Source organism: Anomaloglossus baeobatrachus, chromosome 9 (genome assembly GCF_048569485.1).
Source record: "Anomaloglossus baeobatrachus isolate aAnoBae1 chromosome 9, aAnoBae1.hap1, whole genome shotgun sequence".
NCBI lineage: Eukaryota > Metazoa > Chordata > Amphibia > Anura > Aromobatidae > Anomaloglossus > Anomaloglossus baeobatrachus.
In genome coordinates, this window is record NC_134361.1 from 225,757,452 (window position 1) to 225,784,951 (window position 27,500).

The window sequence follows — 27,500 nt, forward strand, 5'->3', positions numbered from 1 at the left end:
GGGGTGTGTGCACATAGGGTATTTTTCTTTAGGGGTCTGTGCACATAGGGTATTTTTCTTTAGGGGTCTGTGCACATAGGGTATTTTTTCTTTCCAAACTCTGGAACCTGCCTGAAAAAGCGTTAAAATACTCCAAAATGAGTGAACATAATGCGCCACAATGTAAGGCGGCGTTCACATATCCCGCAATCATCCGTTAGAATGGATGCTGCAGAGATCCGTTGGCAAAATGATTTATGCCGGATCCAATTTTTTAGCATAAGAGTTTATGGAAGACGGATCGGTAACTGATCGCTAGATATCTTCCATTTGTAACGGATCCTGCCAGAAAAAAACGGATCCTTTACAAATGCAAGTATAACAGATGCGCTAAATAGCAATCCTTTAACGGATCCATCCTCCATAGACTCCCATGTTAAAAAAAAACCGGATGTGGCAGGCATCAGTTATTTAACGACGGACAAAAAATGTTGTGTTTGCAGAACTTTTTGCCAGCGGATCTCTGCAGGATCCGTTATAATGGATGATTACAGGACATGTGAACTCGACCTAATAAGGAGTTGATTTGTCTTTTGTCAGGATTTGAAAGCCCTAAAAGAAGTGGCCTGTCCCGTCTCCTTCTGCCCCGTCTCCTTCTGGCCCAGTCTCCTTCTGGCCCAGTCTCCCTTCTGGCCCAGTCTCCCTTCTGGCCCAGTCTCCCTTCTGGCCCAGTCTCCCTTCTGGCCCAGTCTCCCTTCTGGCCCAGTCTCCCTTCTGGCCCAGTCTCCCTTCTGGCCCAGTCTCCCTTCTGGCCCAGTCTCCCTTCTGGCCCAGTCTCCCTTCTGGCCCAGTCTCCTTCTGGCCCAGTCTCCCTTCTGGCCCAGTCTCCCTTCTGGCCCCAGTCTCCCTTCTGGCCCAGTCTCCCTTCTGGCCCAGTCTCCCTTCTGGCCCAGTCTCCCTTCTGGCCCAGTCTCCCTTCTGGCCCAGTCTCCCCTTCTGGCCCAGTCTCCCTTCAGGCCCAGTCTCCCTTCAGGCCCAGTCTCCCTTCAGGCCCAGTCTCCCTTCTGGCCCAGTCTCCCTTCTGGCCCAGTCTCCCTTCTGGCCCAGTCTCCCTTCTGGCCCAGTCTCCCTTCTGGCCCAGTCTCCCTTCTGGCCCAGTCTCCCTTCTGGCCCAGTCTCCCTTCTGGCCCAGTCTCCCTTCTGGCCCAGTCTCCTTCTGGCCCAGTCTCCTTCTGCTTCCTCTGAGTGCAGTTACGTTCCTTGGTTTATTGATTGGGCAGTTTGGGTGCGCACAGTGCATCACATCTGCATCACTGAAGTCAGTGGCCCCAAACACCCAAATCTACTTTTCCAGGGCCCCGACGGATTCCACGGACATTGCCTAAATAGGGTGAACCCACCCTTCTATCACTGCTGTTTTGGACAAATACACAGCCGATTGCTATTGAGTATTTTGGCGCACACTTGGCGAATTCTGACAATGTTCACGTGTGGCGGTCTTTATTATTATATACAGGTGGCGGCGTTCTCTGCCGAGGGGGACGTGTCCCGTCACACCCCTCACACACCTCCATCCAAACACTGAGCACGTGTGGACGGATCAGTGAACAGGAGGAGGCACTGGGCAAATATTGGACTTTGGTCCGCAGCTGTTGTGCTAATGTCCTGTCGTGATTTTGCTGGGCTTGCGCTTATACCCAGCAGCCAATCTGAAGAAGCCGAGCTGCGGGGGAAAATGTTTTTTTTTTTGGGCTACATGAAACCTAAGTCCGACTTAGACAGGGAAACCAGTTAAAGAGTTAAAAAGATACGTGATGGTTTAGGAGGATGAAGAGGAGCAGATGGAATGTGCCAGGGTCATGTGACTGTGCCCAGGGGCAGATGTTACCTTTGCACAAAGGTGGGGGCTCCATGTTTCGTCACTCCTGTGCGCTCTCCTTCGAGGTCTTATCAGGACGTCGTAGAGTAATACCTGCATGTTTGGGTCATTGAGTCGCTGATTGACTTGTCCCTGTGTTCCAGATGGCCACCGTGAGATACCTAAACAGAACGGTACACTTGGCCACCAGGGCTGGTTACAGATATGGCTACCGTCGCCTCAGCGCTGCCACTGGTCAGATGACGGAGAAGAGCGTACCCTATGCCACGACGCTAAAGGAGGAAGGTTCGGCCACCAAAGGTCCAACCAAGCCGCTGCCGGAATCTGCAGATGTGGTGGTGATCGGCGGGGGCAGTTTGGGGTGCCAAACCACTTACCACTTAGCCAAGATGGGCATGAAGAACGTTGTGCTGCTGGAAAGAGACCGGCTTACTTCTGGGACGACATGGCATACGGCAGGTAACATGGGAAATATTGCAAAAGTTCAGATTTGCTAACTGCTTTTCTCTCCTTTTTTAATACTTCCTTTATGATGACTCTTAGTTTGAGAATCCCAGTGCATGCTGGGATACTCAATGTGATGTCATCAGAGGGCAGAGGCTGCGATCACTGCCGCATCCTCTGCCCCTCCCTGAAATGAAGCGTCATCAGTGACCCTCTGCCCCTCCCTGAAATGAAGCATCCTAAGTGAACCTCTGCCCCTCCCTAAAATGAAGCATCATCAGTGAACCTCTGCCCCTCCCTGAAATTAAGCATCATCAGTGAACTTCTGCCCCTCCTGAAATGAAGCGTCATCAGTGAACCTCTGCCCCTCCCTGAAATGAAGCGTCATCAGTGAACCTCTGCCCCTCCCTGAAATGAAGCGTCATCAGTGAACCTCTGCCCCTCCCTGAAATGAAGCATCATCAGTGAACCTCTGCCCCTCCCTGAAATGAAGCGTCATCAGTGAACCTCTGCCCCTCCCTGAAATGAAGCGTCATCAGTGAACCTCTGCCCCTCCCTGAAATGAAGCGTCATCAGTGCACCTCTGCCCCTCCCTGAAATGAAGCGTCATCAGTGCACCTCTGCCCCTCCCTGAAATGAAGCATCATCAGTGAACCTCTGTCCCTCCCTGAAATGAAGCGTCAACAGGGGCAGAGGTTGTGGCGGTGACCACAGCCTCTGCCCCTGAAATAAAACATCATCAGTGACACTCATTTCAGGGGTTGCTCTGTCCCTGTGCGATCTGCACAATGACAGCTCGTGCTCTGGTGCCGGCTCTAATCAGCAGAAACGAGCCGGCACAGCCGGGGGCCGTGATGTAGGCATTAGCATGTGGCCTAAGAGTCACTAGATGCCGTATAGTGAGGAAGCCTTGTATACTGAATGATGTGACGCTTATCCCCTTTCCAGGGCTTTTGTGGCAGCTGCGACCCAGCGATGTGGAGGTAGAACTGTTGGCTCATACTCGAAATGTTGTCAGCCGGGACCTGGAGCAGGAGACGGGCCTCCACACCGGATGGATAGAGAATGGAGGACTCTTCATTGCCTCCAACAAGCAGCGTCTGGATGAGTACAAAAGACTCATGTCTGTAAGAGCGATGTCGCCCCCTCTGTATGAACAGTAGCTTCACCTCAATCTGATCATTAGGACCCGTGAGCCCCATAGTGCTCCTCCAACTGATTGTCCCATTCACCCACCACTCCCCCCCCTCCCCTGTCCTCTCTCCTCTCCTCTCCCCTCCCCTTTCCTCTCTCCTCCCCTTTCCTCTCCCCTCCCCTTTCCTCTCCCCTCCCCTTTCCTCTCCCCTCCCCTTTCCTCTCCCCTCCCCTCTGCTCTCCCCTCCCCTGTCCTCTCCCCTCCCCTTTCCTCTCCCCTCCCCTTTCCTCTCCCCTCCCCTTTCCTCTCCCCTCCCCTTTCCTCTCCCCTCCCCTTTCCTCTCCCCTCCCCCTTTCCTCTCCCCTCCCCTTTCCTCTCCCCTCCCCTTTCCTCTCCCCTCCCCTTTTCTTCTCCCTCTGGACACTGCATCTTTGTTCTATTTTTTTGGCCAAAATGTGGACTTGGTGCACTTAGATGTTGGTTAAGGGTTGGAAATCCACCAAAATGTAACATCTCCTCCTTTTTCATAGACACGAGGAGTTTTTGCTGACTATTCACATTAGTTTCCGATATCCTATCTGCGTCGGTGATATTTCCCTATTTCCATACGGGATGATTTTCCTCCGTAGTGTGCGGATTCAGTGTCTCCGCTAATGGTTTTCACGCCGACTTCACAGAGCGCAGAGCTGTGATTCACTGCTTTAATGTGTTTGCTAATTGCTTTGCAGTAACATCATAGCGGTAATAGTAACGAGGGTGTTATTAATTTATTTTCTACAAATCCATTAAATAATATCGCGTTCCCGTCTCTGATTCCGTAAAACAATTGTCCGGGTTGGAAAACTAATTTTCAAATCCCCTGTTAGAGAACTGACATTGCTGTTGGCAGAAGAAGAATGTTATGTCCCGCCCAGGAAGAGCCATAACTCCGCCCATGAGGAACTTCCAGCTCAGCAGAACCATCCTCTTAGCAAAACTGTGCTCTTTTTGCCAGGTTTAACAGAAATTGTCCCTTTTTTGGCCTTGGACAGCCCATAATTTGCAGGAATTATTTGTGTTTTTATCTTTTGTATTTTGTGTCTGTGTTTCTTCAGTGTGGCATCCAGATTTGTTTAATGGGGAAAAATAAGTTTCTATAATCCTGCACCCTCTATTTGTGGGATGTGTTGGATATTGAATCTTACTAATTGCATCATTAATTTGCCGAGCTGCAATACCAGATGTAGCCTGAGGACAAGAGGGGCGCTGTTTCTAATCTCGTCTTATATTCTGAACTTTCTCTCCCTCCCTTAATGATGATTTTTTTTTTCCTTTTTATCTCTATAGCTAGGAAAGGTTTATGGTGTTGAATCGTACGTCCTGTCCCCGGCTGAAACCAAGGATTTATATCCGCTCATGAATGTGGACGATTTGTATGGCACCCTCTACGTCCCCAAGGATGGCACCATGGACCCTGCTGGCACGTGTACCACCTTAGCAAGGGCTTCTACTGCCAGGGGGGCTCAGGTAACCTAAACGTCGCTGCATCTGACCCGGAGAGGAGCGTGATAAATGGCCGACGAGGCTGACGCGTCACTTCTTGTCCATCAGGTGATAGGAGAAACTGTCCTGTCACCGGCATCCAAGTGAAGACTGATGACTTTGGGGTCAAGAGGGTTGTGGCTGTGGAAACGGAATACGGCACAGTGCGGACCCCCTGTGTGGTGAACTGTGCAGGTAACACATATGTCGGCTGTAATAATGTCTATCTGTCTATGGAAGTATCCAGCTTTGCATAACACTATCTTTGAAATGATGATCTGCAAAGACTCTGCTGTACTGAGCTGAAACTGTGTCACTGTTCACACTGGCAGTCTGTAATCTGCTATCTATCTATGTATCTATCCATCTGAACTCTATCAGTATTTCTTTAATTTCCTTTCCTCTTTCCTTTCCCCTTTCCCTTCTGTTTTACCTTCCCCTGCCTTTCCTCTACCCTTTCCTTTCCCCTTTTCCCTTTCTCCTTCCCTTTCCTTCCCCTTCTCCTTCCCCTTTCCTTCCTTCTTCTCCTCTCCTCTTTCCTCTCCTCTTTCCTCTCCTCTTTCCTCTCCTCTTTCCTCTCCTCTTTCCTCTCCTCTTTCCTCTCCTCTTTCCTCTCCTCTTTCCTCTCCTCTTTCCTCTCCTCTTTCCTCTCCTCTTTCCTCTCCTCTTTCCTCTCCTCTTTCCTCTCCTCAGTTTCTATTCCTCTCCTCTATCCCTTTCCTCTCCTCGATCCCTTTCCTCTTCTCGTTTCCTTTCCACTCCTCCTTCCTTTTCCACTCCTCTTCCTTTTCCTTTCCTTGTTCCGTCCTTTTCCTCTCCTCGTTCCTTTTCCTCTCCTCTTTCCTTTTCCTCTCCTCGTTCCGTCCTTTTCCTCTCCTCGTTCTGTCCTTTTCCCCTCCTCGTTCCATTTCTTCTCCTTGTTCTGTCCTTTTCCTCTCCTCGTTCCTTTTCCTCTCCTCATTCCGTCCTTTTCCTCTCCTCGTTCTGTCCTTTTCCCCTCCTCGTTCCATTTCTTCTCCTTGTTCTGTCCTTTTCCTCTCCTCGTTCCGTCCCTTTCCTCTCCTCGTCCCTTTCCTCTCCTCGTCCCTTTCCTCTCCTCGTTCCCTTTTCCTCTCCTCATTCCCTTTTCCTCTCCTCGTTCCTTTTTCCTCTCCTCGTTCCTTTTTCCTCTCCTCGTTCCTTTTTCCTCTCCTCGTTCCTTTTTCCTCTCCTAGTTCCTTTCCTCTCCTCGTTCCTTTTCCTCTCCTCGTTCCTTTTCCTCTCCTCATTCCTTTTCCTCTCCTCATTCCTTTTCCTCTCCTCATTCCTTTTCCTCTCCTCGTTCCTTTTCCTCTCCTCGTTCCTTTTCCTCTCCTCGTTCCTTTTCCTCTCCTCGTTCCTTTTCCTCTCCTCGTTCCTTTTCCTCTCCTCGTTCCTTTTCCTCTCCTCGTTCCGTCCTTTTCCTCTCCTCGTTCTGTCCTTTTTTCCCCTCCTCGTTCCATTTCTTCTCCTTGTTCTGTCCTTTTCCTCTCCTCGTTCCGTCCTTTTCCTCTCCTCGTCCCTTTCCTCTCCTCGTCCCTTTCCTCTCCTCGTCCCTTTCCTCTCCTCGTCCCTTTCCTCTCCTCGTTCCTTTTTCCTCTCCTAGTTCCTTTTTCCTCTCCTCATTCCTTTTCCTCTCCTCATTCCTTTTCCTCTCCTAGTTCCTTTTCCTCTCCTCGCTCCTTTTCCTCTCCTCGCTCCTTTTCCTCTCCTCGCTCCTTTTCCTCTCCTCGCTCCTTTTCCTCTCCTCGCTCCTTTTCCTCTCCTCGTTCCGTCCTTTTCCTCTCCTCGTTCTGTCCTTTTCCCCTCCTCGTTCCATTTCTTCTCCTTGTTCTGTCCTTTTCCTCTCCTCGTTCCGTCCCTTTCCTCTCCTCGTCCCTTTCCTCTCCTCGTCCCTTTCCTCTCCTCGTTCCTTTTCCTCTCCTCATTCCCTTTTCCTCTCCTCGTTCCTTTTTCCTCTCCTCGTTCCTTTTTCCTCTCCTCGTTCCGTCCTTTTCCTCTCCTCGTTCTGTCCTTTTTTCTCTCCTCGTTCTGTCCTTTTCCTCTCCTCGTTCTGTCCTTTTCCTTTCCTCGTTCTGTCCTTTTCCTCTCCTCGTTCTGTCCTTTTTTCCTCTCCTCATTCCTTTCCTTCTCCTCATTCTTTCCTTCTCCTCGTTCCCTTTCCTTCTCCTCGTTCCCTTTCCTTCTCCTCGTTCCCTTTCCTTCTCCTCGTTCCTTTTCCTCTCCTCGTTCCTTTTCCTCTCCTCGTTCCTTTTCCTCTCCTCGTCCCTTTTCTTCTCCTCGTTCCTTTCCTTCTCCTCGTTCCTTTCCTTCTCCTCGTTCCCTTTCCTCTCCTCGTTCCTTTTCCTCTCCTCGTTCCCTCTCCTCGTTTCTTTTCTTCTCCTCGTTTCTTTTCTTCTCCTCGTTCCTTTTCTCTCCTCGTTCCGTCCTTTTCCTCTCCTCGTTCCCTTTCCTCTCCTCGTTCCCTTTCCTCTCCTCGTTCCTTTTCCTCTCCTCGTTCCTTTTCCTCTCCTCGTTCCTTTCCTCTCCTCGTTCCTTTTCCTCTCCTCGTTCCTTTTCCTCTCCTCGTCCCTTTTCCTCTCCTCGTTCCTTTCCTTCTCCTCGTTCCCTTTCCTCTCCTCGTTCCTTTTCCTCTCCTCGTTCCCTCTCCTCATTTCTTTTTTTCTCTCCTCGTTTCTTTTCTTCTCCTCGTTCCGTCCTTTTCCTCTCCTCGTTCCTTTTCCTCTCCTCGTTCCCTTTCCTCTCCTCGTTCCTTTTCCTCTCCTTGTTCCTTTTCCTCTCCTCGTTCCCTTTCCTCTCCTCGTTCCTTTTCCTCTCCTCGTTCCCTCTCCTCGTTTCTTTTTTTCTCCTCGTTCCTTTTTCCTCTCTCCTCGCTCCCTCTCCTCTCCTCGCTCCTTTTCCTCTCCTCGCTCCTTTTCCTCTCCTCGCTCCTTTTCCTCTCCTCGCTCCTTTTCCTCTCCTCGCTCTTTCCTCTCCTCGCTCCTTTTCCTCTCCTCGCTCCTTTTCCTCTCCTCGCTCCTTTTCCTCTCCTCGCTCCTTTTCCTCTCCTCGCTCCTTTTCCTCTCCTCGTTCTGTCCTTTTCCTCTCCTCGTTCTGTCCTTTTCCTCTCCTCGTTCTGTCCTTTTCCTCTCCTCGTTCTGTCATTTTCCTCTCCTCGTTCCCTTTCCTCTCCTCGTTCTCTTTCCTCTCCTCGTTCCTTTCCTCTCCTCGTCCTTTTCCTCTCCTCGTTCCCTTTCCTCTCCTCGTTCCTTTTCCTCTCCTCGTTCCCTCTCCTTGTTTCTTTTTTTGTCTCCTCGTTCCTTTTCCTCTCCTCGTTCCCTTTCCTCTCCTCGTTCCTTTTCCTCTCCTCGTCCCTTTTCCTCTCCTCGTCCCTTTTCCTCTCCCTCGTTCCTTTCCTTCTCCTCGTTCCCTCTCCTCGTTTCTTTTTTTCTCCTCGTTCCTTTTCCTCTCCTCGTTCCCTCTCCTCGTTTCTTTTCTTCTCCTCGTTCCCTTTCCTCTCCTCGCTCCTTTTCCTCTCCTCGCTCCTTTTCCTCTCCTCGCTCCTTTTCCTCTCCTCGTTCCCTTTCCTTCTCCTCGTTCCCTTTCCTTCTCCTCGTTCCCTTTCCTCTCCTCGTTCCTTTTCCTCTCCTCGTTCCCTTTCCTCTCCTCGTTCCTTTTCCTCTCCTCGTTCCCTCTCCTCGTTCCTTTTCTTCTCCTCGTTTCTTTTCTTCTTCTCGTTTCTTTTCTTCTCCTCGTTTCTTTTCTTCTCCTCGTTTCTTTTCTTCTCCTCGTTCCCTTTTCTCTCCTCGTTCCGTCCTTTTCCTCTCCTCGTTCCCTTTCCTCTCCTCGTTCCCTTTCCTCTCCTCGTTCCTTTTCCTCTCCTCGTTCTTTTTCCTCTCCTCGTCCTTTTTCCTCTCCTCGTTCCTTTCCTTTCCTCGTTCCTTTTCCTCTCCTTGTTCCCTCTCCTCGTTTCTTTTTTTCTCTCCTCGTTTCTTTTCTTCTCCTCGTTCCCTTTTCTCTCCTCGTTCCGTCCTTTTCCTCTCCTCGTTCATTTTCCTCTCCTCGTTCCCTTTCCTCTCCTCGTTCCTTTTCCTCTCCTCGTCCCTTTTCCTCTCTTCGTTCTTTTCCTTCTCCTCGTTCCTTTTCCTCTCCTCGTTCCCTCTCCTCGTTTCTTTTTTTCTCCTCGTTTCTTTTTTTCTCCTCGTTCCTTTTCCTCTCCTCGTTCCTTTTCCTCTCCTCACTCATTTTCCTCTCCTCGCTCATTTTCCTCTACTCGCTCATTTTCCTCTCCTCGCTCATTTTCCTCTCCTCGCTCATTTTCCTCTCCTCGCTCATTTTCCTCTCCTCGCTCATTTTCTTCTCTTTTCTTTTCCTCTCCTCGCTCATTTTCCTCTCCTCGTTCCTTTTTCTCTCCTCGTTCCTTTTTCTCTCCTCGTTCCTTTTCCTCTCCTCGTTCTTTTTCCTCTCCTCGTTCCTTTTCCTCTCCTCATTCCTTTTTCTCTCCTCGTTTCTTTTACTCTCCTCGTTCCGTCTTTTTCCTCTCCTCGTTCCGTCCTTTTCCTCTCCTCGTTCCTTTTCCTTTCCTCTCCTCGTTCCTTTTCCTCTCCTCTCCTCGTTCCTTTTCCTCTCCTCGTTACGTCCTTTTCCTCTCCTCGTTCCTTTTCCTCTCCTCGTTCCGTCCTTTTCCTCTCCTCGTTCCTTTTCCTCTCCTCTCCTCGTTCCTTTTCCTCTCCTCTCCTCGTTCCTTTTCCTCTCCTCTCCTCGTTCCTTTTCCTCTCCTCTCCTCTCCTCGTTTCTTTTCCTCTCCTCGTTCCGTCCTTCTCCTCTCCTCGTTCCGTCCTTTTCCTCTCCTCGTCCCTTTTCCTCTCCTCGTTCCTTTCCTTCTCCTCGTTCCCTTTCCTCTCCTCGTTCCTTTTCCTCTCCTCGTTCCTTTTCCTCTCCTCGTTCCTTTTCCTCTCCTCGTTCCTTTTCCTCTCCTCGTTCCTTTTCCTCTCCTCGCTCATTTTCCTCTCCTTGTTCCTTTTCCTCTCCTCGTTCCTTTTTCTTTCCTCGTTTCTTTTCCTCTCCTCGTTCCGTCTTTTTCCTCTCCTCGTTCCGTCCTTTTCCTCTCCTCGTTCCTTTTCCTTTCCTCTCCTTGTTCCTTTTCCTCTCCTCTCCTCGTTCCTTTTCCTCTCCTCGTTACGTCCTTTTCCTCTCCTCGTTCCTTTTCCTCTCCTCGTTCCGTCCTTTTCCTCTCCTCGTTCCTTTTCCTCTCCTCTCCTCGTTCCTTTTCCTCTCCTCTCCTCGTTCCTTTTCCTCTCCTCTCCTCGTTCCTTTTCCTCTCCTCTCCTCTCCTCGTTTCTTTTCCTCTCCTCGTTCCGTCCTTCTCCTCTCCTCGTTCCGTCCTTTTCCTCTCCTCGTTCCTTTTCCTCTCCTCGTTCCTTTTCCTCTCCTCGTCCCTTTTCCTCTCCTCGTTCCTTTCCTTCTCCTCGTTCCCTTTCCTCTCCTCGTTCCTTTTCCTCTCCTCGTTCCTTTTCCTCTCCTCGTTCCTTTTCCTCTCCTCGTTCCTTTTCCTCTCCTCGCTCATTTTCCTCTCCTCGCTCATTTTCCTCTCCTCGTTCCTTTTCCTCTCCTCGTTCCTTTTTCTTTCCTCGTTTCTTTTCCTCTCCTCGTTCCGTCTTTTTCCTCTCCTCGTTCCGTCCTTTTCCTCTCCTCGTTTTTTTTCCTCTCCTCTCCTCGTTCCTTTTCCTCTCCTCGTTCCGTCTTTTTCCTCTCCTCGTTCCTTTTCCTCTCCTCGTTCCTTTTCCTCTCCTCGTTCCTTCTCCTCTCCTCGTTCCTTCTCCTCTCCTCGTTTCTTCCCTCCCATATACATTTGTTTCTGCTCTTCTTTCTTGTAGGTGTCTGGGCTCGGACTCTTGGGCAGATGGCCGGGGTGAATGTTCCTCTGGTGGCGATGCACCATGCCTACGTTGTCACTGAGCGGATCGAGGGAATCCAGGTCCTATTTCTCAGCTCAGTGTTTTCTGTCTCGTCCTCGTGTTGTGTATCTGTTGTCATTGTCACCATTTGATGCTGCCGCTATTATGATAAAATATTGGTGCATTGTTAATGAGGTCACAGTGCTATAATGTGCAGTGCGCGGCCTGCACCCATCTGTCCTCTCCATGGTGCACTGGCTCTGACCTTGATCAGGCGCGCAGCATCCGATCCATCATCACTGGAGATTGTGGAGCCCCTATCATGTCCTATATCAGTGGGATTGACCTTTCCGTCTATTACCCTCTATGACAGGGTCCCCAACCTGTGGCTCGTGAGCCCATGATGTGTGGCTCGCTGTTGTCTGCCAGTTTGATGCATTAGCACCTGGTCTAGCAAACAGCTATGAAGAACGGGTCTACAGTTGCCGATTTTTTTTGAGTAGCCCCATACAAAAGAGCAAATCTAAATGGGGTTACGGTAGGAACCCCCAGATCTTGGTATACTGCCGCAATGTGATTGTTGTGGAAAAGCTTTGGCTGTAATTATACCGGTAATGGGGGCTCTGGGTGCCACTAAGATGAGGGGGGCAGAAGCTGCATGGGGCTCGCTACCCTCTCTCAGAGCAGAATGTGGCTCGCAATATCTGAGAGGTTGGGGTATAGTATATGATGCACAGGTCTACAGTTCCACAAATGACCACTAGAGGGACTGTATCCAAACCTATAACCAGATATCCTGGACGTGCTGTCACATAAGCAGTGGCGCGGGCTGGTAACAAGCAGCACCAGGGGCAAGGCAGGTATTAAGCAGCCCCCAAATACCTTCCACCCGTCCATTACTGAACTGTTCATCCACCAACTACACACAGACAGAAGAGGCCCCTGTGTAAGAGCAGTATATGGACCCCACTGGTGACACAGACAGAAGAGGCCCCTGTGTAAGAGCAGTATATGGACCCCACTGGTGACACAGACAGAAGAGGACCCCTGTGTAAGAACAGTATATGGGCCCCACTGGTGACACAGACAGAAGAGGCCCCTGTGTAAGAGCAGTATATGGACCCCACTGGTGACACAGACAGAAGAGGCCCCTGTGTAAGAACAGTATATGGGCCCCACTGGTGACACAGACAGAAGAGGGCCCCTGTGTAAGAACAGTATATGGGCCCCACTGGTGACACAGACAGAAGAGGCCCCTGTGTAAGAGCAGTATATGGACCCCACTGGTGACACAGACAGAAGAGGCCCCTGTGTAAGAGCAGTATATGGACCCCACTGGTGACACAGACAGAAGAGGACCCCTGTGTAAGAGCAGTATATGGGCCCCACTGGTGACACAGACAGAAGAGGGCCCCTGTGTAAGAGCAGTATATGGACCCCACTGGTGACACAGACAGAAGAGGGCCCCTGTGTAAGAGCAGTATATGGACCCCACTGGTGACACAGACAGAAGAGGGCCCCTGTGTAAGAACAGTATATGTGCCCCACTGGTGACACAGACAGAAGAGGACCCCTGTGTAAGAGCAGTATATGGGCCCCACTGGTGACACAGACAGAAGAGGCCCCTGTGTAAGAGCAGTATATGGACCCCACTGGTGACACAGACAGAAGAGGCCCCTGTGTAAGAGCAGTATATGGACCCCACTGGTGACACAGACAGAAGAGGACCCCTGTGTAAGAGCAGTATATGGGCCCCACTGGTGACACAGACAGAAGAGGCCCCTGTGTAAGAGCAGTATATGGACCCCACTGGTGACACAGACAGAAGAGGCCCCTGTGTAAGAGCAGTATATGGACCCCACTGGTGACACAGACAGAAGAGGCCCCTGTGTAAGAGCAGTATATGGACCCCACTGGTGACACAGACAGAAGAGGCCCCTGTGTAAGAGCAGTATATGGACCCCACTGGTGACACAGACAGAAGAGGCCCCTGTGTAAGAGCAGTATATGGACCCCACTGGTGACACAGACAGAAGAGGCCCCTGTGTAAGAGCAGTATATGGACCCCACTGGTGACACAGACAGAAGAGGCCCCTGTGTAAGAGCAGTATATGGACCCCACTGGTGACACAGACAGAAGAGGCCCCTGTGTAAGAGCAGTATATGGGCCCCACTGGTGACACAGACAGAAGAGGACCCCTGTGTAAGAACAGTATATGGGCCCCACTGGTGACACAGACAGAAGAGGCCCCTGTGTAAGAGCAGTATATGGACCCCACTGGTGACACAGACAGAAGAGGCCCCTGTGTAAGAGCAGTATATGGACCCCACTGGTGACACAGACAGAAGAGGCCCCTGTGTAAGAGCAGTATATGGACCCCACTGGTGACACAGACAGAAGAGGGCCCTGTGTAAGAGCAGTATATGGGCCCCACTGGTGACACAGACAGAAGAGGACCCCTGTGTAAGAGCAGTATATGGGCCCCACTGGTGACACAGACAGAAGAGGACCCCTGTGTAAGAACAGTATATGGGTCCCACTGGTGACACAGACAGAAGAGGACCCCTGTGTAAGAGCAGTATATGGGCCCCACTGGTGACACAGACAGAAGAGGGCCCCTGTGTAAGAGCAGTATATGGGCCCCACTGGTGACACAGACAAAAGAGGCCCCTGTGTAAGAGCAGTATATGGACCCCACTGGTGACACAGACAGAAGAGGCCCCTGTGTAAGAGCAGTATATGGACCCCACTGGTGACACAGACAGAAGAGGCCCCTGTGTAAGAGCAGTATATGGACCCCACTGGTGACACAGACAGAAGAGGGCCTCTGTGTAAGAGCAGTATATGGTCCCCACTGGTGACACAGACAGAAGAGGGCCCCTGTGTAAGAGCAGTATATGGACCCCACTGGTGACACAGACAGAAGAGGCCCCTGTGTAAGAGCAGTATATGGACCCCACTGGTGACACAGACAGAAGAGGGCCCCTGTGTAAGAGCAGTATATGGACCCCACTGGTGACACAGACAGAAGAGGGCCCTGTGTAAGAGCAGTATATGGGCCCCACTGGTGACACAGACAGAAGAGGGCCCCTGTGTAAGAGCAGTATATGGGCCCCACTGGTGACACATACAGAAGAGTACCCCTGTGTAAGAGCAGTATATGGGCCCCACTGGTGACACAGGCAGAAGAGGGCCCCTGTGTAAGAGCAGTATATGGGCCCCACTGGTGACACAGACAGAAGAGACCCCTGTGTAAGAACAGTATATGGGCCCCACTGGTGACACAGACAGAAGAGGACCCCTGTGTAAGAACAGTATATGGGCCCCACTGGTGACACAGACAGAAGAGGACCCCTGTGTAAGAGCAGTATATGGGCCCCACTGGTGACACAGACAGAAGAGGACCCCTGTGTAAGAGCAGTATATGGGCCCCACTGGTGACACAGACAGAAGAGGACCCCTGTGTAAGAGCAGTATATGGACCCCACTGGTGACACAGACAGAAGAGGCCCCTGTGTAAGAGCAGTATATGGACCCCACTGGTGACACAGACAGAAGAGGCCCCTGTGTAAGAGCAGTATATGGACCCCACTGGTGACACAGACAGAAGAGGCCCCTGTGTAAGAGCAGTATATGGGCCCCACTGGTGACACAGACAGAAGAGGGCCCCTGTGTAAGAGCAGTATATGGGCCCCACTGGTGACACAGACAGAAGAGGACGCCTGTGTAAGAACAGTATATGGACCCCACTGGTGACACAGACAAAAGAGGCCCCTGTGTAAGAGCAGTATATGGGCCCCACTGGTGACACAGACAGAAGAGGGCCCCTGTATAAGAGCAGTATATGGACCCCACTGGTGACACAGACAGAAGAGGACCCCTGTGTAAGAGCAGTATATGTGCCCCACTGGTGACACAGACAGAAGAGGACCCCTGTGTAAGAGCAGTATATGGGCCCCACTGGTGACACAGACAAAAGAGGCCCCTGTGTAAGAGCAGTATATGGGCCCCACTGGTGACACAGACAGAAGAGGGCCCCTGTGTAAGAGCAGTATATGGGCCCCACTGGTGACACAGACAGAAGAGGGCCCCTGTGTAAGAGCAGTATATGGGCCCCACTGGTGACACAGACAGAAGAGGACCCCTGTGTAAGAGCAGTATATGGGCCCCACTGGTGACACAGACAGAAGAGGCCCCCTGTGTAAGAGCAGTATATGGGCCCCACTGGTGACACAGACAGAAGAGGACCCCTGTGTAAGAGCAGTATATGGGCCCCACTGGTGACACAGACAGAAGAGGGCCCCTGTGTAAGAGCAGTATATGGGCCCCACTGGTGACACAGACAGAAGAGGACCCCTGTGTAAGAGCAGTATATGGGCCCCACTGGTGACACAGACAGAAGAGGGCCCCTGTGTAAGAGAAGTATATGGGCCCCACTGGTGACACAGACAGAAGAGGCCCCCTGTGTAAGAGCAGTATATGGGCCCCACTGGTGACACAGACAGAAGAGGGCCCCTGTGTAAGAGCAGTATATGGGCCCCACTGGTGACACAGACAGAAGAGGACCCCTGTGTAAGAACAGTATATGGACCCCACTGGTGACACAGACAGAAGAGGACCCCTGTGTAAGAGCAGTATATGGGCCCCACTGGTGACACAGACAGAAGAGGACCCCTGTGTAAGAACAGTATATGGACCCCACTGGTGACACAGACAGAAGAGGCCCCTGTGTAAGAGCAGTATATGGGCCCCACTGGTGACACAGACAGAAGAGGCCCCTGTGTAAGAGAAGTATATGGGCCCTCTGCAGCCCATTGCAATGCACAATCCCACCTGCTTTGGAAGTAGAAACAAGCCCTTAGCCGGCTGCACAGATTGCACCAATGATATGTCCGTCCCTGCAACCACATGTATTTAAATAAATATACATATACCGATAAATATAAATATATATATATGTCACGAACCACCGGGGGGTCACTCAGAAATCCCCCGCGCTGGCTACCAGTACGTCACAATCGGGGGGTAGCAAGGGGGGGTCACCCCTCCTTTATACCTCCCGACCGACAGACAGAGCACGTGACGCGCTCTCTAGCGCCCCTCTTATAGTCAGGCCAATTATGGAATTGCCCGACAATAAGCAAGGAGGCCGCTATACTACTTATGCCGATTATTGAAGGGTCCCCGGTGAGAGGAGGGTATATATTCCCCCGACCTCCGCGGGCGGAATATATAATATCTTCCCGAATCTCACTGGCCTCCCCACAATAATCCTTGGCACAACTCGCTGCCACCAACCGCTTCACGGTAACTATTAGCCGAACACACAGACGTGGGATTCAAGATCGAGATAACAGAACAGCCCAAGATTAATTATATAATTTAATCAGCCTAAAGCACACTAGAACTACAATATATACAATAGGGAATCTACAGAATATACATATGTCAGAGTACAGTTACAGATAAAGCATGGGTTACAAACAGGTATACAATTACATCAGTTACCTTGTGTGTCTGGCCACAGGGGGGCGCTGTAGACCAGGTTTCTAGGATTCTTCCCACAGATGTTTCCCAACCAGGCCCCCGAGCAGAAGAACACTGGAAAATGGCCGAAGTAGGGTTATCAACCTGGGCAGATCCAGGTCCCCTCCTACCTTAGTGACCTCACAGGGAAGCACTGCCACTCCCCCTGCATGGATCAGAATTATCCAGCAAAGGGGATATTGGCCATAACTTTGCCTGGGAGAGTCGTAGGCGGACGCCAATGCTCTCATTGTGACAGTTATGAATTTAGCTACAGAACGAGGGGACTCATGACCTGTCTACGAGTTCCCATATGGCTGATATCACGCCTGGGGTATTTCCCAAGCTCCCCCTTCCATAAAAAAGGTGTGCCAGCATCGTCCGCCTGCGCAAACACCATTTTTATGGTTGCCATATTTATCGGAGATATGGCTTGCGAGATATGAACCATTTTTTACTGGAGTCGTTCTGTCTGGCTACTTCCAAGCCTTGCTAATGAGATACAACTCTTGTTACAGGGTGACGGCAGGGAGTCATCCTGTGTCCATTGTCCTCACATCATCTCATCTCCATATCAGAGGAGATGGCTGTTGGAGGTGTAAGTGGGATGTGACACCTTCACAGATGCTGGACATTTGAGCACAAGAAGGGAGGGGGGCACTGCCAGGGAGTGATGAGAGCAATTATGACTTCTAGTCATAATTCCTCTTCATATCCCAGGATTTACCTCACACCTCCCCCCTTTTGAGGGCGCTAGGGGGCAGCACACTCCGGTGTTCCCCCGTGCGCCCGTCCGCGACCTCTCCTTGTCGGGACAGCCCGTCTGTGTTACCGTGGTCACGGCCCCTTTTGTGGCGAATGGTGAAGTCGTATTGCTGGAGCGCAAGGCTCCATCGCAACAATCGCCCATTCGTCCCAGAGACGGTGTGCAACCAGCTGAGGGGATTGTGGTCCGTCTCCACGATGAAGTGGCGCCCGTATAGATAGGGTTGCAGACGCTGCAGGGCCCACACTATGGCCAGGCACTCCTTCTCCATTGTAGAATAGGCCACTTCCCTTGGTAACAGCTTCCTGCTCAGGTACAAGACTGGGTGCTCTTGGCTCGCAGAGTCCACCTGGCTGAGCACCGCACCGAGGCCGAAGTCACTGGCGTCGGTCTGTACTACAAACGGCTCGTGAAGTCGGCTGCCTGTAGCACGGGCGGGCTGGACAGGGCGTCCTTTAGGGCCCGGAAGGCTGTCTCGCAGTCCATTGTCCAATCGACTGCAGAGGGCAGCTTCTTCTTGGTGAGGTCCGTCAAGGGCTTTGCCAGGCTACTATAGCATGGAACAAACCTCCTATAGTACCCAGCGGTCCCCAAGAAGGACATCACCTGCTTCTTGGTCCTGGGGGTGGGCCAGGATGCGATGGCCTCCACTTTCTCAGGCTCGGGCTTCAGCGTTCCCCCACCTACCCGGTGACCGAGGTACTGGACCTCGCTCATGGCCAGCTGACACTTTCCCGGCTTGATGGTCAAACCTGCCCGGTGGATCCGCCTGAGCACCTGTGCTAGATGCTCTAGGTGGTCCTCCCAGGTGGGACTGAAGACGGCAATGTCATCTAGGTACGCGGCCGCGTACCCTTCAAGTCCCTTGAGCAGGGTGTTGACCATCCGCTGGAAAGTGGCAGGGGCATTCCTCATCCCGAATGGCATCACCGTGGACTCGTACAGTCCAAATGGGGTAATAAAGGCAGAGCGTTCCCTGGCCTTGCGAGTCAGGGGGATCTGCCAATATCCCCGGCTCAGATCCATGATGGTCAGGTACTGAGCCCCGGCCAACTGATCGAGCAGGTCATCGATGCGTGGCATTGGGTACGCATCGGCGACCGTGACCGCATTGAGCCCCCTGTAGTCCACGCAGAACCGAGTGGTTCGGTCCTTCTTAGGGACGAGGACTACAGGCGAGGCCCAAGCGCTGTTGGATGCCTGGATCACCCCCAGCTCCAGCATCTCGTCAATCTCCTGGCGCATGTGTTGCTGCACCTCCAGGGAGACCCGATATGCTGAACGCCGGATCGGGGGATGATCCCCAGTGTCCACGTGATGGACAGCCAAGTCAGTCCTTCCGGGCTGGTTGGTAAACAACCCCCGGAAGGGGTGTAGGGTGGCCCACAGCTGGGACCGTTGGTCCTCCAAGAGCTGGTGGCCAACCTCCACATCCTCAATGGATCCGCCTGCCCTAACCTGGGCTAGCATATCCAAGAGGGTTTCCGCTTCTCCCTCCTCGGGCAGGTTGCACACGGGGAGCGCACATGCCTCCCGCTCATGATGTGCCTTCATCATGTTCACATGGAAGGGCTTCCGCCTTCCACGGGCAGGGTCCAGGGTGACCAGGTACGTCACAGGGTTGAGCTGCTGGTACACGAGGTATGGGCCTTCCCAGGCTGCCTGAAGCTTGTCCTGTGGTACGGGGACCAGTACCCACACCTTTTGACCCACTTGGTAGGTCCTCTCACAAGCGTTCTGGTCGTACCAACGCTTCTGATCGGCCTGGGCTTGAGCCATATTGTCGTGTACCAGTTGCGTCAAGGCCTGCATTTTGTCCCGGAAGCGCATGACATACTCGATAACCGACACTCCAGGGGTGGCCAAATCCCCTTCCCAAGCCTCTTTCACCAGAGCCAGGGGGCCCCGCACACGTCGCCCGTACAGGAGCTCAAACGGTGAGAATCCTGTTGAGGCCTGTGGAACCTCCCGGTAAGCAAATAACAGGTGTGGGAGATACCGCTCCCAGTCACGCCCATGGGAGTCGACCAACATCTTAAGCATCTGCTTTAAGGTGCCATTGAACCGCTCGCACAGGCCATTAGTCTGTGGATGGTACGGGCTGGCCACCAGATGTCGCACCTGGACTTGCTTACAGAGGGTCTCCATCAGCTGGGACATGAATTGGGTCCCCCGGTCAGTGAGCATTTCCTGGGGAAAACCCACTCGGGAGAAAATCTCCAGCAATGCGGTGGCCACCTTGTCAGCCCGAATGGACGACAAGGCCACTGCTTCTGGGTACCGGGTGGCATAGTCCACTACCGTCAGTAGGAAGCGTTTCCCGGAGCTGCTGGGGATGGCCAGCGGGCCGACCAGATCCACAGCCACCCTCCTGAAAGGCTCATCGATGATTGGCAGAGATACTAGTGGGGCTTTGGGGCGTGGCCCCGCCTTCCCCACTCTCTGACAGGTTTCACACGAACGGCAGTAGGCAGCCACATCGGCCCCCATTTTTGGCCAGTAGAAATGCTGGTTTAACCTGGCCTTGGTCTTAGCGATCCCTAGGTGTCCGGCCATCGGAATCTCATGTGCGATCCGCAACAACTCCGTCCGGAACGGATAGGGTACCACCAACTGTCGGTCCCTGGGCCACGCCTCCGGTGACCCCTGCTGGACCGTGGCCCGGTACAGCCGTCCTTGGTCCCAGACCACTCGCTCCGGGTCCGAGTCCGAGGGAGGCTGTGCCGCCTGCTCCTTAAGAGCTTTCAGGCTGTCGTCAGCTTCTAACGCTGCCTGAAACCCCTGACTAGATGTGGCCAGAATCGACGAGACTGTCACATCTTCGGTCAGTACCCCGGGACCTGTGTCCTGGCCTCCACCTGACTCGGCTGCCACTTGGTCAGAAGGGGAAGAGCTATCGGACCTCCGGGAGGCCCCTTGGCTTCCAGCACTCCCACTGCGGGTGACAGCGGCCACAGCCGCTGCGACCGTGGGTCGTGCCTGCTCCTCCTCCGTTCCTGACCAAGTCGCCGGTTCAGGCAGACCTACCTGGCTTCCTGACACCCCGGTTGTGGGGGAACCATGCACCGAGATCTTACCTGGGAGCACTTCCGCTCCTGGACCGGCCCCAATCTCACCTGCCTGTTCCCCTCCTGCAGCAACAGAACCCCGCTGTGAAATCTCTGGGGACCCCACATTTGCTGTGGTAGCCCCCACCCCACACACTGGTCCTCCCCCTGCAGCACCCTGCTCTCTGCTTATCCCTGCAGAGGGCAACAGATCCCAGCTCACAGGCTGATTACTTGTAGAGGCATTGTCACACCTTTCTCTGACCCCCTCCCCTGTCACAGCTGCAGCTGCGTGTGTGTCTATGGTGTCTGTGCAAGCAGAAATATCAGAGTTCACTCCCTCCTCCCTTACATCATTCATAGATAACACATTAACATTGTCCGGAGGCACGTCAGCACTGGCTGAAGGTTCAGCCTTTGGGGCGGGGCCAAACTGGGAGGTTATTTGCCCCAAATCTGTCCCAAGTAGCACGTTTGCAGGGATCCGATCAGTTACCCCCACCTCCCTCACCCCTCGCCCTGCGCCCCAGTCCACATAAATGTCAGCAACAGGCAGCGCCGGGTCAATGCCTCCAATCCCGGAGACAGCGAGGGTTTTTCCAGGGATCAAGTCTTGGGGGGACACCATCTCAGGCCGCACCAGAGTCACCTCCGAGGCGCTGTCTCGCAGTCCTATGGTCACAGACTGGCCGACGGTGACAGGTTGGAAGCTGTCCAGGGACCTACCACCACCCCCACCCACACAATACACCTTGGGCGGCCCTTGGGACGGGGACGGAGCCGGGGCCTTGGGACGCTGAGGGCACATGGCCTTGAAGTGTCCAGGTAGGTTGCACTGGTGGCACCGTCTTGGTTCTGCCACGGGCCTGGAGAGGGGAGTTGAGGGGGACACCCCCTGCAGTCTAGGGGCAGGTGGGGCAGTCGCAGAGTTCATCTTACCCCCTCTCCAGGTGCTGCTGGTGGCTGCTCTCCTGGCTTCAGGAGCCCGATTGTTGGTGTAGTCATCGGCCAGGGCAGCTGTAGCCGTGGATCCCTTTGGCTTCTGGTCTCGGATGAACTGGCGGAGATCCTCAGGGCAGTTCCACAAGAGTTGCTCCGTGATGAACAAGTCCAGGATCTCCGGTCCGGTGGAAAGCTGCAGGCCTTGGGTCCAGTGGTCGGCAGCTCGGGCAAGTGCCCGCCGGTGGTCAGCCCAGGAGTCCTTTGGTCCCTTCTGCAGCGTCCGGAACTTCTTGCGGTAGGACTCCGGGGTGAGGTTGTACTGTTGGATCAGGGCCCGCTTGATGGTGTCGTAGCCCTGATCTGCCTCAGCAGGCAAGTCCCCAAGGATATCCAGGGCCTTACCCCTTAAACGGGGGGTCAGGTATTTGGCCCACTGGTCCTTGTTCAGATGGTGCTGCAAGCAAGTCCGTTCAAAAGCAGTCAAGAAAGAGTCCAAGTCTCCATCCTTCTCCAGCACTGGGAAGTCCTCAACACGGACCTTTGGAAGTTTGGTGTCTGGAAGGTCACGGGTGGCTGATGAGGGCCGGAGCTGAGCTAGCTGCAGCTGGTAGTTACGCTCTGCCTGGCGCTCTTCACGCGCTGCTTGCCGCTCACGCTCGGCCATGAGTTCCTTGTAGCCCTCCCGGTCTCCAGCCTGGCGTAGGGCCATAGCCATTTGAAGAAGGCTATCCGAGCCTCCCAGGCTCGGTGGAATGGCACGTGGTGATCTGCGGCCCGCTGCGGAGCCTGGTGCTTCACTGTCCATTGCAGAGCGGAGGGCTGGCGTCTGGCTCGTTGAGGACCCTTGGGCGAGCTGCTCCTCATCTTGTCCAGCAGTGCCCGGTTGTGCAATGTCCTCTGCAGAGCTGTTTTCTGGCGTCGAGCTCCTGGAGGACTCGTGGACAACCTCCTCATCGTCTCTGGCCTGAGCATCGGCCATTCCTTTGGCTTTGCTCCTGGTGCTCTCAGCCATTCTTGCAGACTTTTGGTCACTGACACAGAACTGACACCTGATGCCTCCACACACCTTACAGTATCTGCACTCTGACACTCTAGTGTTGAGCTAGTCTGAAGACCCCAGCAGCCACAGCTGCTGCAGGCAGTCTTTAGTGTCTGGGAGTATGGGTCTCACACTCACACACACTATTATCTCGATCCCACCGCTTGCCACCAATATGTCACGAACCACCGGGGGGTCACTCAGAAATCCCCCGCGCTGGCTACCAGTACGTCACAATCGGGGGGTAGCAAGGGGGGGTCACCCCTCCTTTATACCTCCCGACCGACAGACAGAGCACGTGACGCGCTCTCTAGCGCCCCTCTTATAGTCAGGCCAATTATGGAATTGCCCGACAATAAGCAAGGAGGCCGCTATACTACTTATGCCGATTATTGAAGGGTCCCCGGTGAGAGGAGGGTATATATTCCCCCGACCTCCGCGGGCGGAATATATAATATCTTCCCGAATCTCACTGGCCTCCCCACAATAATCCTTGGCACAACTCGCTGCCACCAACCGCTTCACGGTAACTATTAGCCGAACACACAGACGTGGGATTCAAGATCGAGATAACAGAACAGCCCAAGATTAATTATATAATTTAATCGCCTAAAGCACACTAGAAACTACAATATATACAATAGGGAATCTACAGAATATACAGTTATGTCAGAGTACAGTTACAATCAAAGCATGGGTTACAAACAGGCATACACAGTTCCAGCAGTTACCTTGTGCGTCTGGCCACAGGGGGGCGCTGTAGACCAGGTTTCCAGGAACCCCCTCACAGGTCTTTCCCAACCAGGCCCCCGAGCAGAAGAACACTGGAAAATGGCCGAAGTAGGGTTATCAACCTGGGCAGATCCAGGTCCCCTCCTACCTTAGTGGCCTCACAGGGAAGCACTGCCACTCCCCCTGCATGGATCAGAATTATCCAGCAAAGGGGATATTGGCCATAACTTTGCCTGGGAGCGTCGTAGGCGGACGCCAATGCTCTCATTGTGACAGTTATGAATTTAGCTACAGAACGAGGGGACTCATGACCTGTCTACGAGTTCCCATATGGCTGATATCACGCCTGGGGTATTTCCCAAGCTCCCCCTTCCATAAAAAAGGTGTGCCAGCATCGTCCGCCTGCGCAAACACCATTTTTATGGTTGCCATATTTATCGGAGATATGGCTTGCGAGATATGAACCATTTTTTACTGGAGTCGTTCTGTCTGGCTACTTCCAAGCCTTGCTAATGAGATACAACTCTTGTTACAGGGTGACGGCAGGGAGTCATCCTGGGTCCATTGTCCTCACATCATCTCATCTCCATATCAGAGGAGATGGCTGTTGGAGGTGTAAGTGGGATGTGACACCTTCACAGATGCTGGACATTTGAGCACAAGAAGGGAGGGGGGCACTGCCAGGGAGTGATGAGAGCAATTATGACTTCTAGTCATAATTCCTCTTCATATCCCAGGATTTACCTCACAATATATATTTGATGTTTTTTTCCTCCTTTTTGCTAAAATCCGCTCTAAAATTTAAATATATGTACTAGCTGTACTCCTCGGCTTCGCCCGGGTTAATAACTGTTGTTAACAAAATAGAATGTATTAACGCTCGGGATAGTAACTGTCTCTCTGTTTCTCTCCCATTCTCTGTCTGTCTCCCCCTCTGTATATATCTCTCTGTCTCTCTCTCTATCTATCTCTTTGTCTGTCTGTCTCTGACTGTCTCTGTCTCTTTCTCCGTCTGTCTCAATCTCTTTCCGTCTGTCTATCTATCTCTTTCCCTGCCTGTCTCTTTCCCTGTCTGTCTCTTTCCCTCTGTCTCTTTCCCTGTGTCTGTCTCTTTGTCTGTCTCTTTCCCTTTCTTTCCCTGTCTGACTGTTTCCCTGTGTCTGTCTCTGTCTCTTTCCCTGTCAGTCAGTCTCTTTATCTGTGTCTGTCTCTTTGTGTCTGTTTCTTACCCTGTCTGTGTCTGCCTCTTTCCCTGTCTGTGTCTGTCTCTTTCCCTGGCTGCATTGTGACACACCAACATTCCATATAAGGGCGTGGCTGCGCATTCTTCTGAAGTTCTGGCTGCATTGTGGCTCCCAGCTCCATTCACTTTAATGGAGGCAGGTTTTTTTGGCGAATAACTGTAAAGCGCGGGGTTAAAATTTCCCCTCAAAACATAGCCTATGACGCTCTCGGGGTCCAGACGTGTGAGTGTGCAAAATTTTGTGGCTGTAGCTGCGACGGTGCAGATGCCAATCCTGGACATACACACACACACACACACACACACACACACACACACACACACACACACACACACACACACACACACACATTCAGCTTTATATATTAGATAGATATAGATACCGTATATATATATTCTTTTCTATATTTTTTTATATATTCACACACACACACACACATTATATATGTGTGTGTGTGTGTGTGTGTGTGTGTGTGTGTGTGTGTGAATATATAAAAAAATATAGAAAAGAATTATATATATATATATATATATATATATATATATATATATATATATATATATAATTCTTTTCTATATTTTTTTATATATTCACACACACACACACACATATTATATATATAATGTGTGTGTGTGAATATATAAAAAAATATAGAAAAGAAACACATAGAAAAGAATTATATATATAATATGTGTTTCTTTTCTATATTTTTTTTATATATTCACACACACACATACATACATATACATTATATATATATATATATATATATATATATATATATATATATATAAAAAATGTGTGTGTGTATATATAAAAAAATATAGAAAAGAAACACAAATATATATATATATATATATATATATATATATTTGTGTTTCTTTTCTATATTTTTTTATATATACACACACACATTTTTTATATATATATATATATATATATATATATATATAATGTATATGTATGTATGTGTGTGTGTGAATATATAAAAAAAATATAGAAAAGAAACACATATTATATATATAATTCTTTTCTATGTGTTTCTTTTCTATATTTTTTTATATATTCACACACACACATTATATATATAATATGTGTGTGTGTGTGTGTGAATATATATAAAAAATATAGAAAAGAAACACATTTTTATATATATATATATATATATATATATATATGTGTTTCTTTTCTATATTTTTTATATATATTCATACCACAGAAAGAAAATAACAATAATTAAAAATAAATATACACAGCTCTGACAAAAATGAAGAGAGCACTGCACAGTTTTATAACAATCTTCTCTACATGTCTGAGCCGTTCCATTGCAGGGTCAGTTGAATTCCACCTCATTCTACTTAATGAGCTTCTGATTAGGGGATCACCTGAACTAAATCTTATGTAATGAGAGGAAGTATAAGAAACACTGCTGTGGTCTTCACAATCCTCCTGCTATAGGAGGCAAAACAAGTGCTAGTAATATCCCAGAAGTAATAGGAATGAAAAAATAACTTTTAACCATGCCAAAGGAGTTGAAAAGAAAAGTCTTGAGTGAGGAAAAGAAGGGCTCAATTCTGGCTTTACTAAAAGAGGGATACAGCGAGCGTCATGTCGCCTCCATCCTTAAAATGTCTAAGATGGCAGTCCATTACAACAAGGTCAAGCTGCAGAGATTGGGGACAACAATGCTACAGACCGGCAGAGGGCGAAAGCGACTCTCCACTGACCGGGATGACCGTCATCTTATTCGAATGTCACTCAACAACTGCAGGATCACATCAAGTGACCTACAAAAGGAAGGGCAAATGGCAGTCGGGGTGAAGTGCACGGCAAGAACAGCTCATAACAGGCTCCTAGAGGCAGGGCTCAAGTCATGTAAAGCTAGAAAAAAAGCCTTTAATCAATGAGAAGCAAAGGAGAGCCAGGCTGAAGTGTGCCAAAGACCATAAGGAGTGGACCATAGAGGACTGGAGTAAGGTCATCTTCTCTGATTAGTCTAATGTTCAGCTTTGGCCAACACCTGGTCATCTAATGGTTAGACGGACACCTGGAGAGGCGTACAAACCACAGTGTCTTGCATCCACTGTGCTGTGAAGTTTGGTGGAGGATCAGTGATCGGTGATGATCTGGGGAGGCTTCAGTAAGGCTGGAATTGGGCAGATTAAACTTTGCGAAGGACGTATGAATGAAGCCGCACACAAGCTTATCCTGGAATAACAGTTCTTCCTTCAACTCAGGCAATGCTCCCCAACTCTGAGGACTATTTTTTCCAGCAGGACAATGCGCCATGCCACACAGCTAGGTCAATCAATGTGTGGATGAAGGCCCGCCACATCAAAACCCTGTGATGGCCAGGCCAATCTCCAGACCTGAGCCTCATTGAAAACCTCTGGAATGTAATCAAGAGGAAGATGGACAGTCACAAGCCATCAAACAAAGAACTGCTTACATTTTTGCACCAGGAGTGGCATAAGATCACCCAAAAGCAGTGTGAGATACTGGTGGAAAGCGGCCAAGACGCATGAAAGCTGGGATTAATAATCATGGTTATTCCACAAATATTGATTTCTGAATCTTCCTGAGGTAAAACATTATTATATTGTTGTTTATAAATGATTATGACCTTCTTTTCTTTGCATTATTTGAGGTGAATACAATGCATTGTTCTGTTATTTTCACCATTTCATATTTTCAGAAAATAAATACAAAATGTATTGCTTGGAAATTCGGAGACGTCGTCAGTAGATTATAGAATAAAAAAACAATTCACACTTTACACTTTACTCAGAAATATAAAGGAAAAAAATCAGAAAAACTGAAAATTTTGCAATGGCCTTATAATTTTTGCCAGAGCCGAGTGTATATATGTGTTCGTGTATATTTTTTCTGTGGTAAGTATATGAAACAGAAAAAAAGAAAATAGATATACATAATATATAATAATAAATAAATAAAACAAAATGAAAAAAATAAATTTTATATATATATCTTTCTTTTTTGTGTTATATATACATACCACAGGAAAAAAAAATATACACAAACACACATACAGTGTATGTGTGTGTGTGTGTATATAATATTACCCTGACCCTAACCTTTGCCCTAACTCTACTTAGGATTAATCTTTGATTGTAAAAAAAAACGTTGCTAAGGGTCAAGAAATTGGTGCATTCCTTGATTGACATGTGCAGTGGTGCAGCCTTTGTGGGTTGGGTTGTCTGTGTGAATGCCTTTTCCTGGCTTGCCCTTTTTCTGTATTGAAATGTTGCACTGTGCCACCATTGCCAGTGTGTGCGCATTGCCACAGTAATAATGTCCTCATTAAAATGGAGCTTTAGTTAGCGCATGCAC

The 27,500-nt window shown here is 50.5% G+C and overlaps 1 protein-coding gene across 1 annotated transcript in view; it reads left to right on the forward strand.

Moving 5' to 3' along the window:
- SARDH (sarcosine dehydrogenase) overlaps positions 1-27,500 on the forward strand; it is a 107,309-nt gene that overhangs the window by 11,657 nt on the left and 68,152 nt on the right. Inside the window, 5 exon segments of the mRNA XM_075324666.1 lie at positions 2,002-2,317; positions 3,251-3,429; positions 4,764-4,954; positions 5,035-5,153; positions 10,832-10,932. Of these exon segments, the coding sequence (XP_075180781.1) occupies positions 2,002-2,317; positions 3,251-3,429; positions 4,764-4,954; positions 5,035-5,153; positions 10,832-10,932 (906 nt within the window).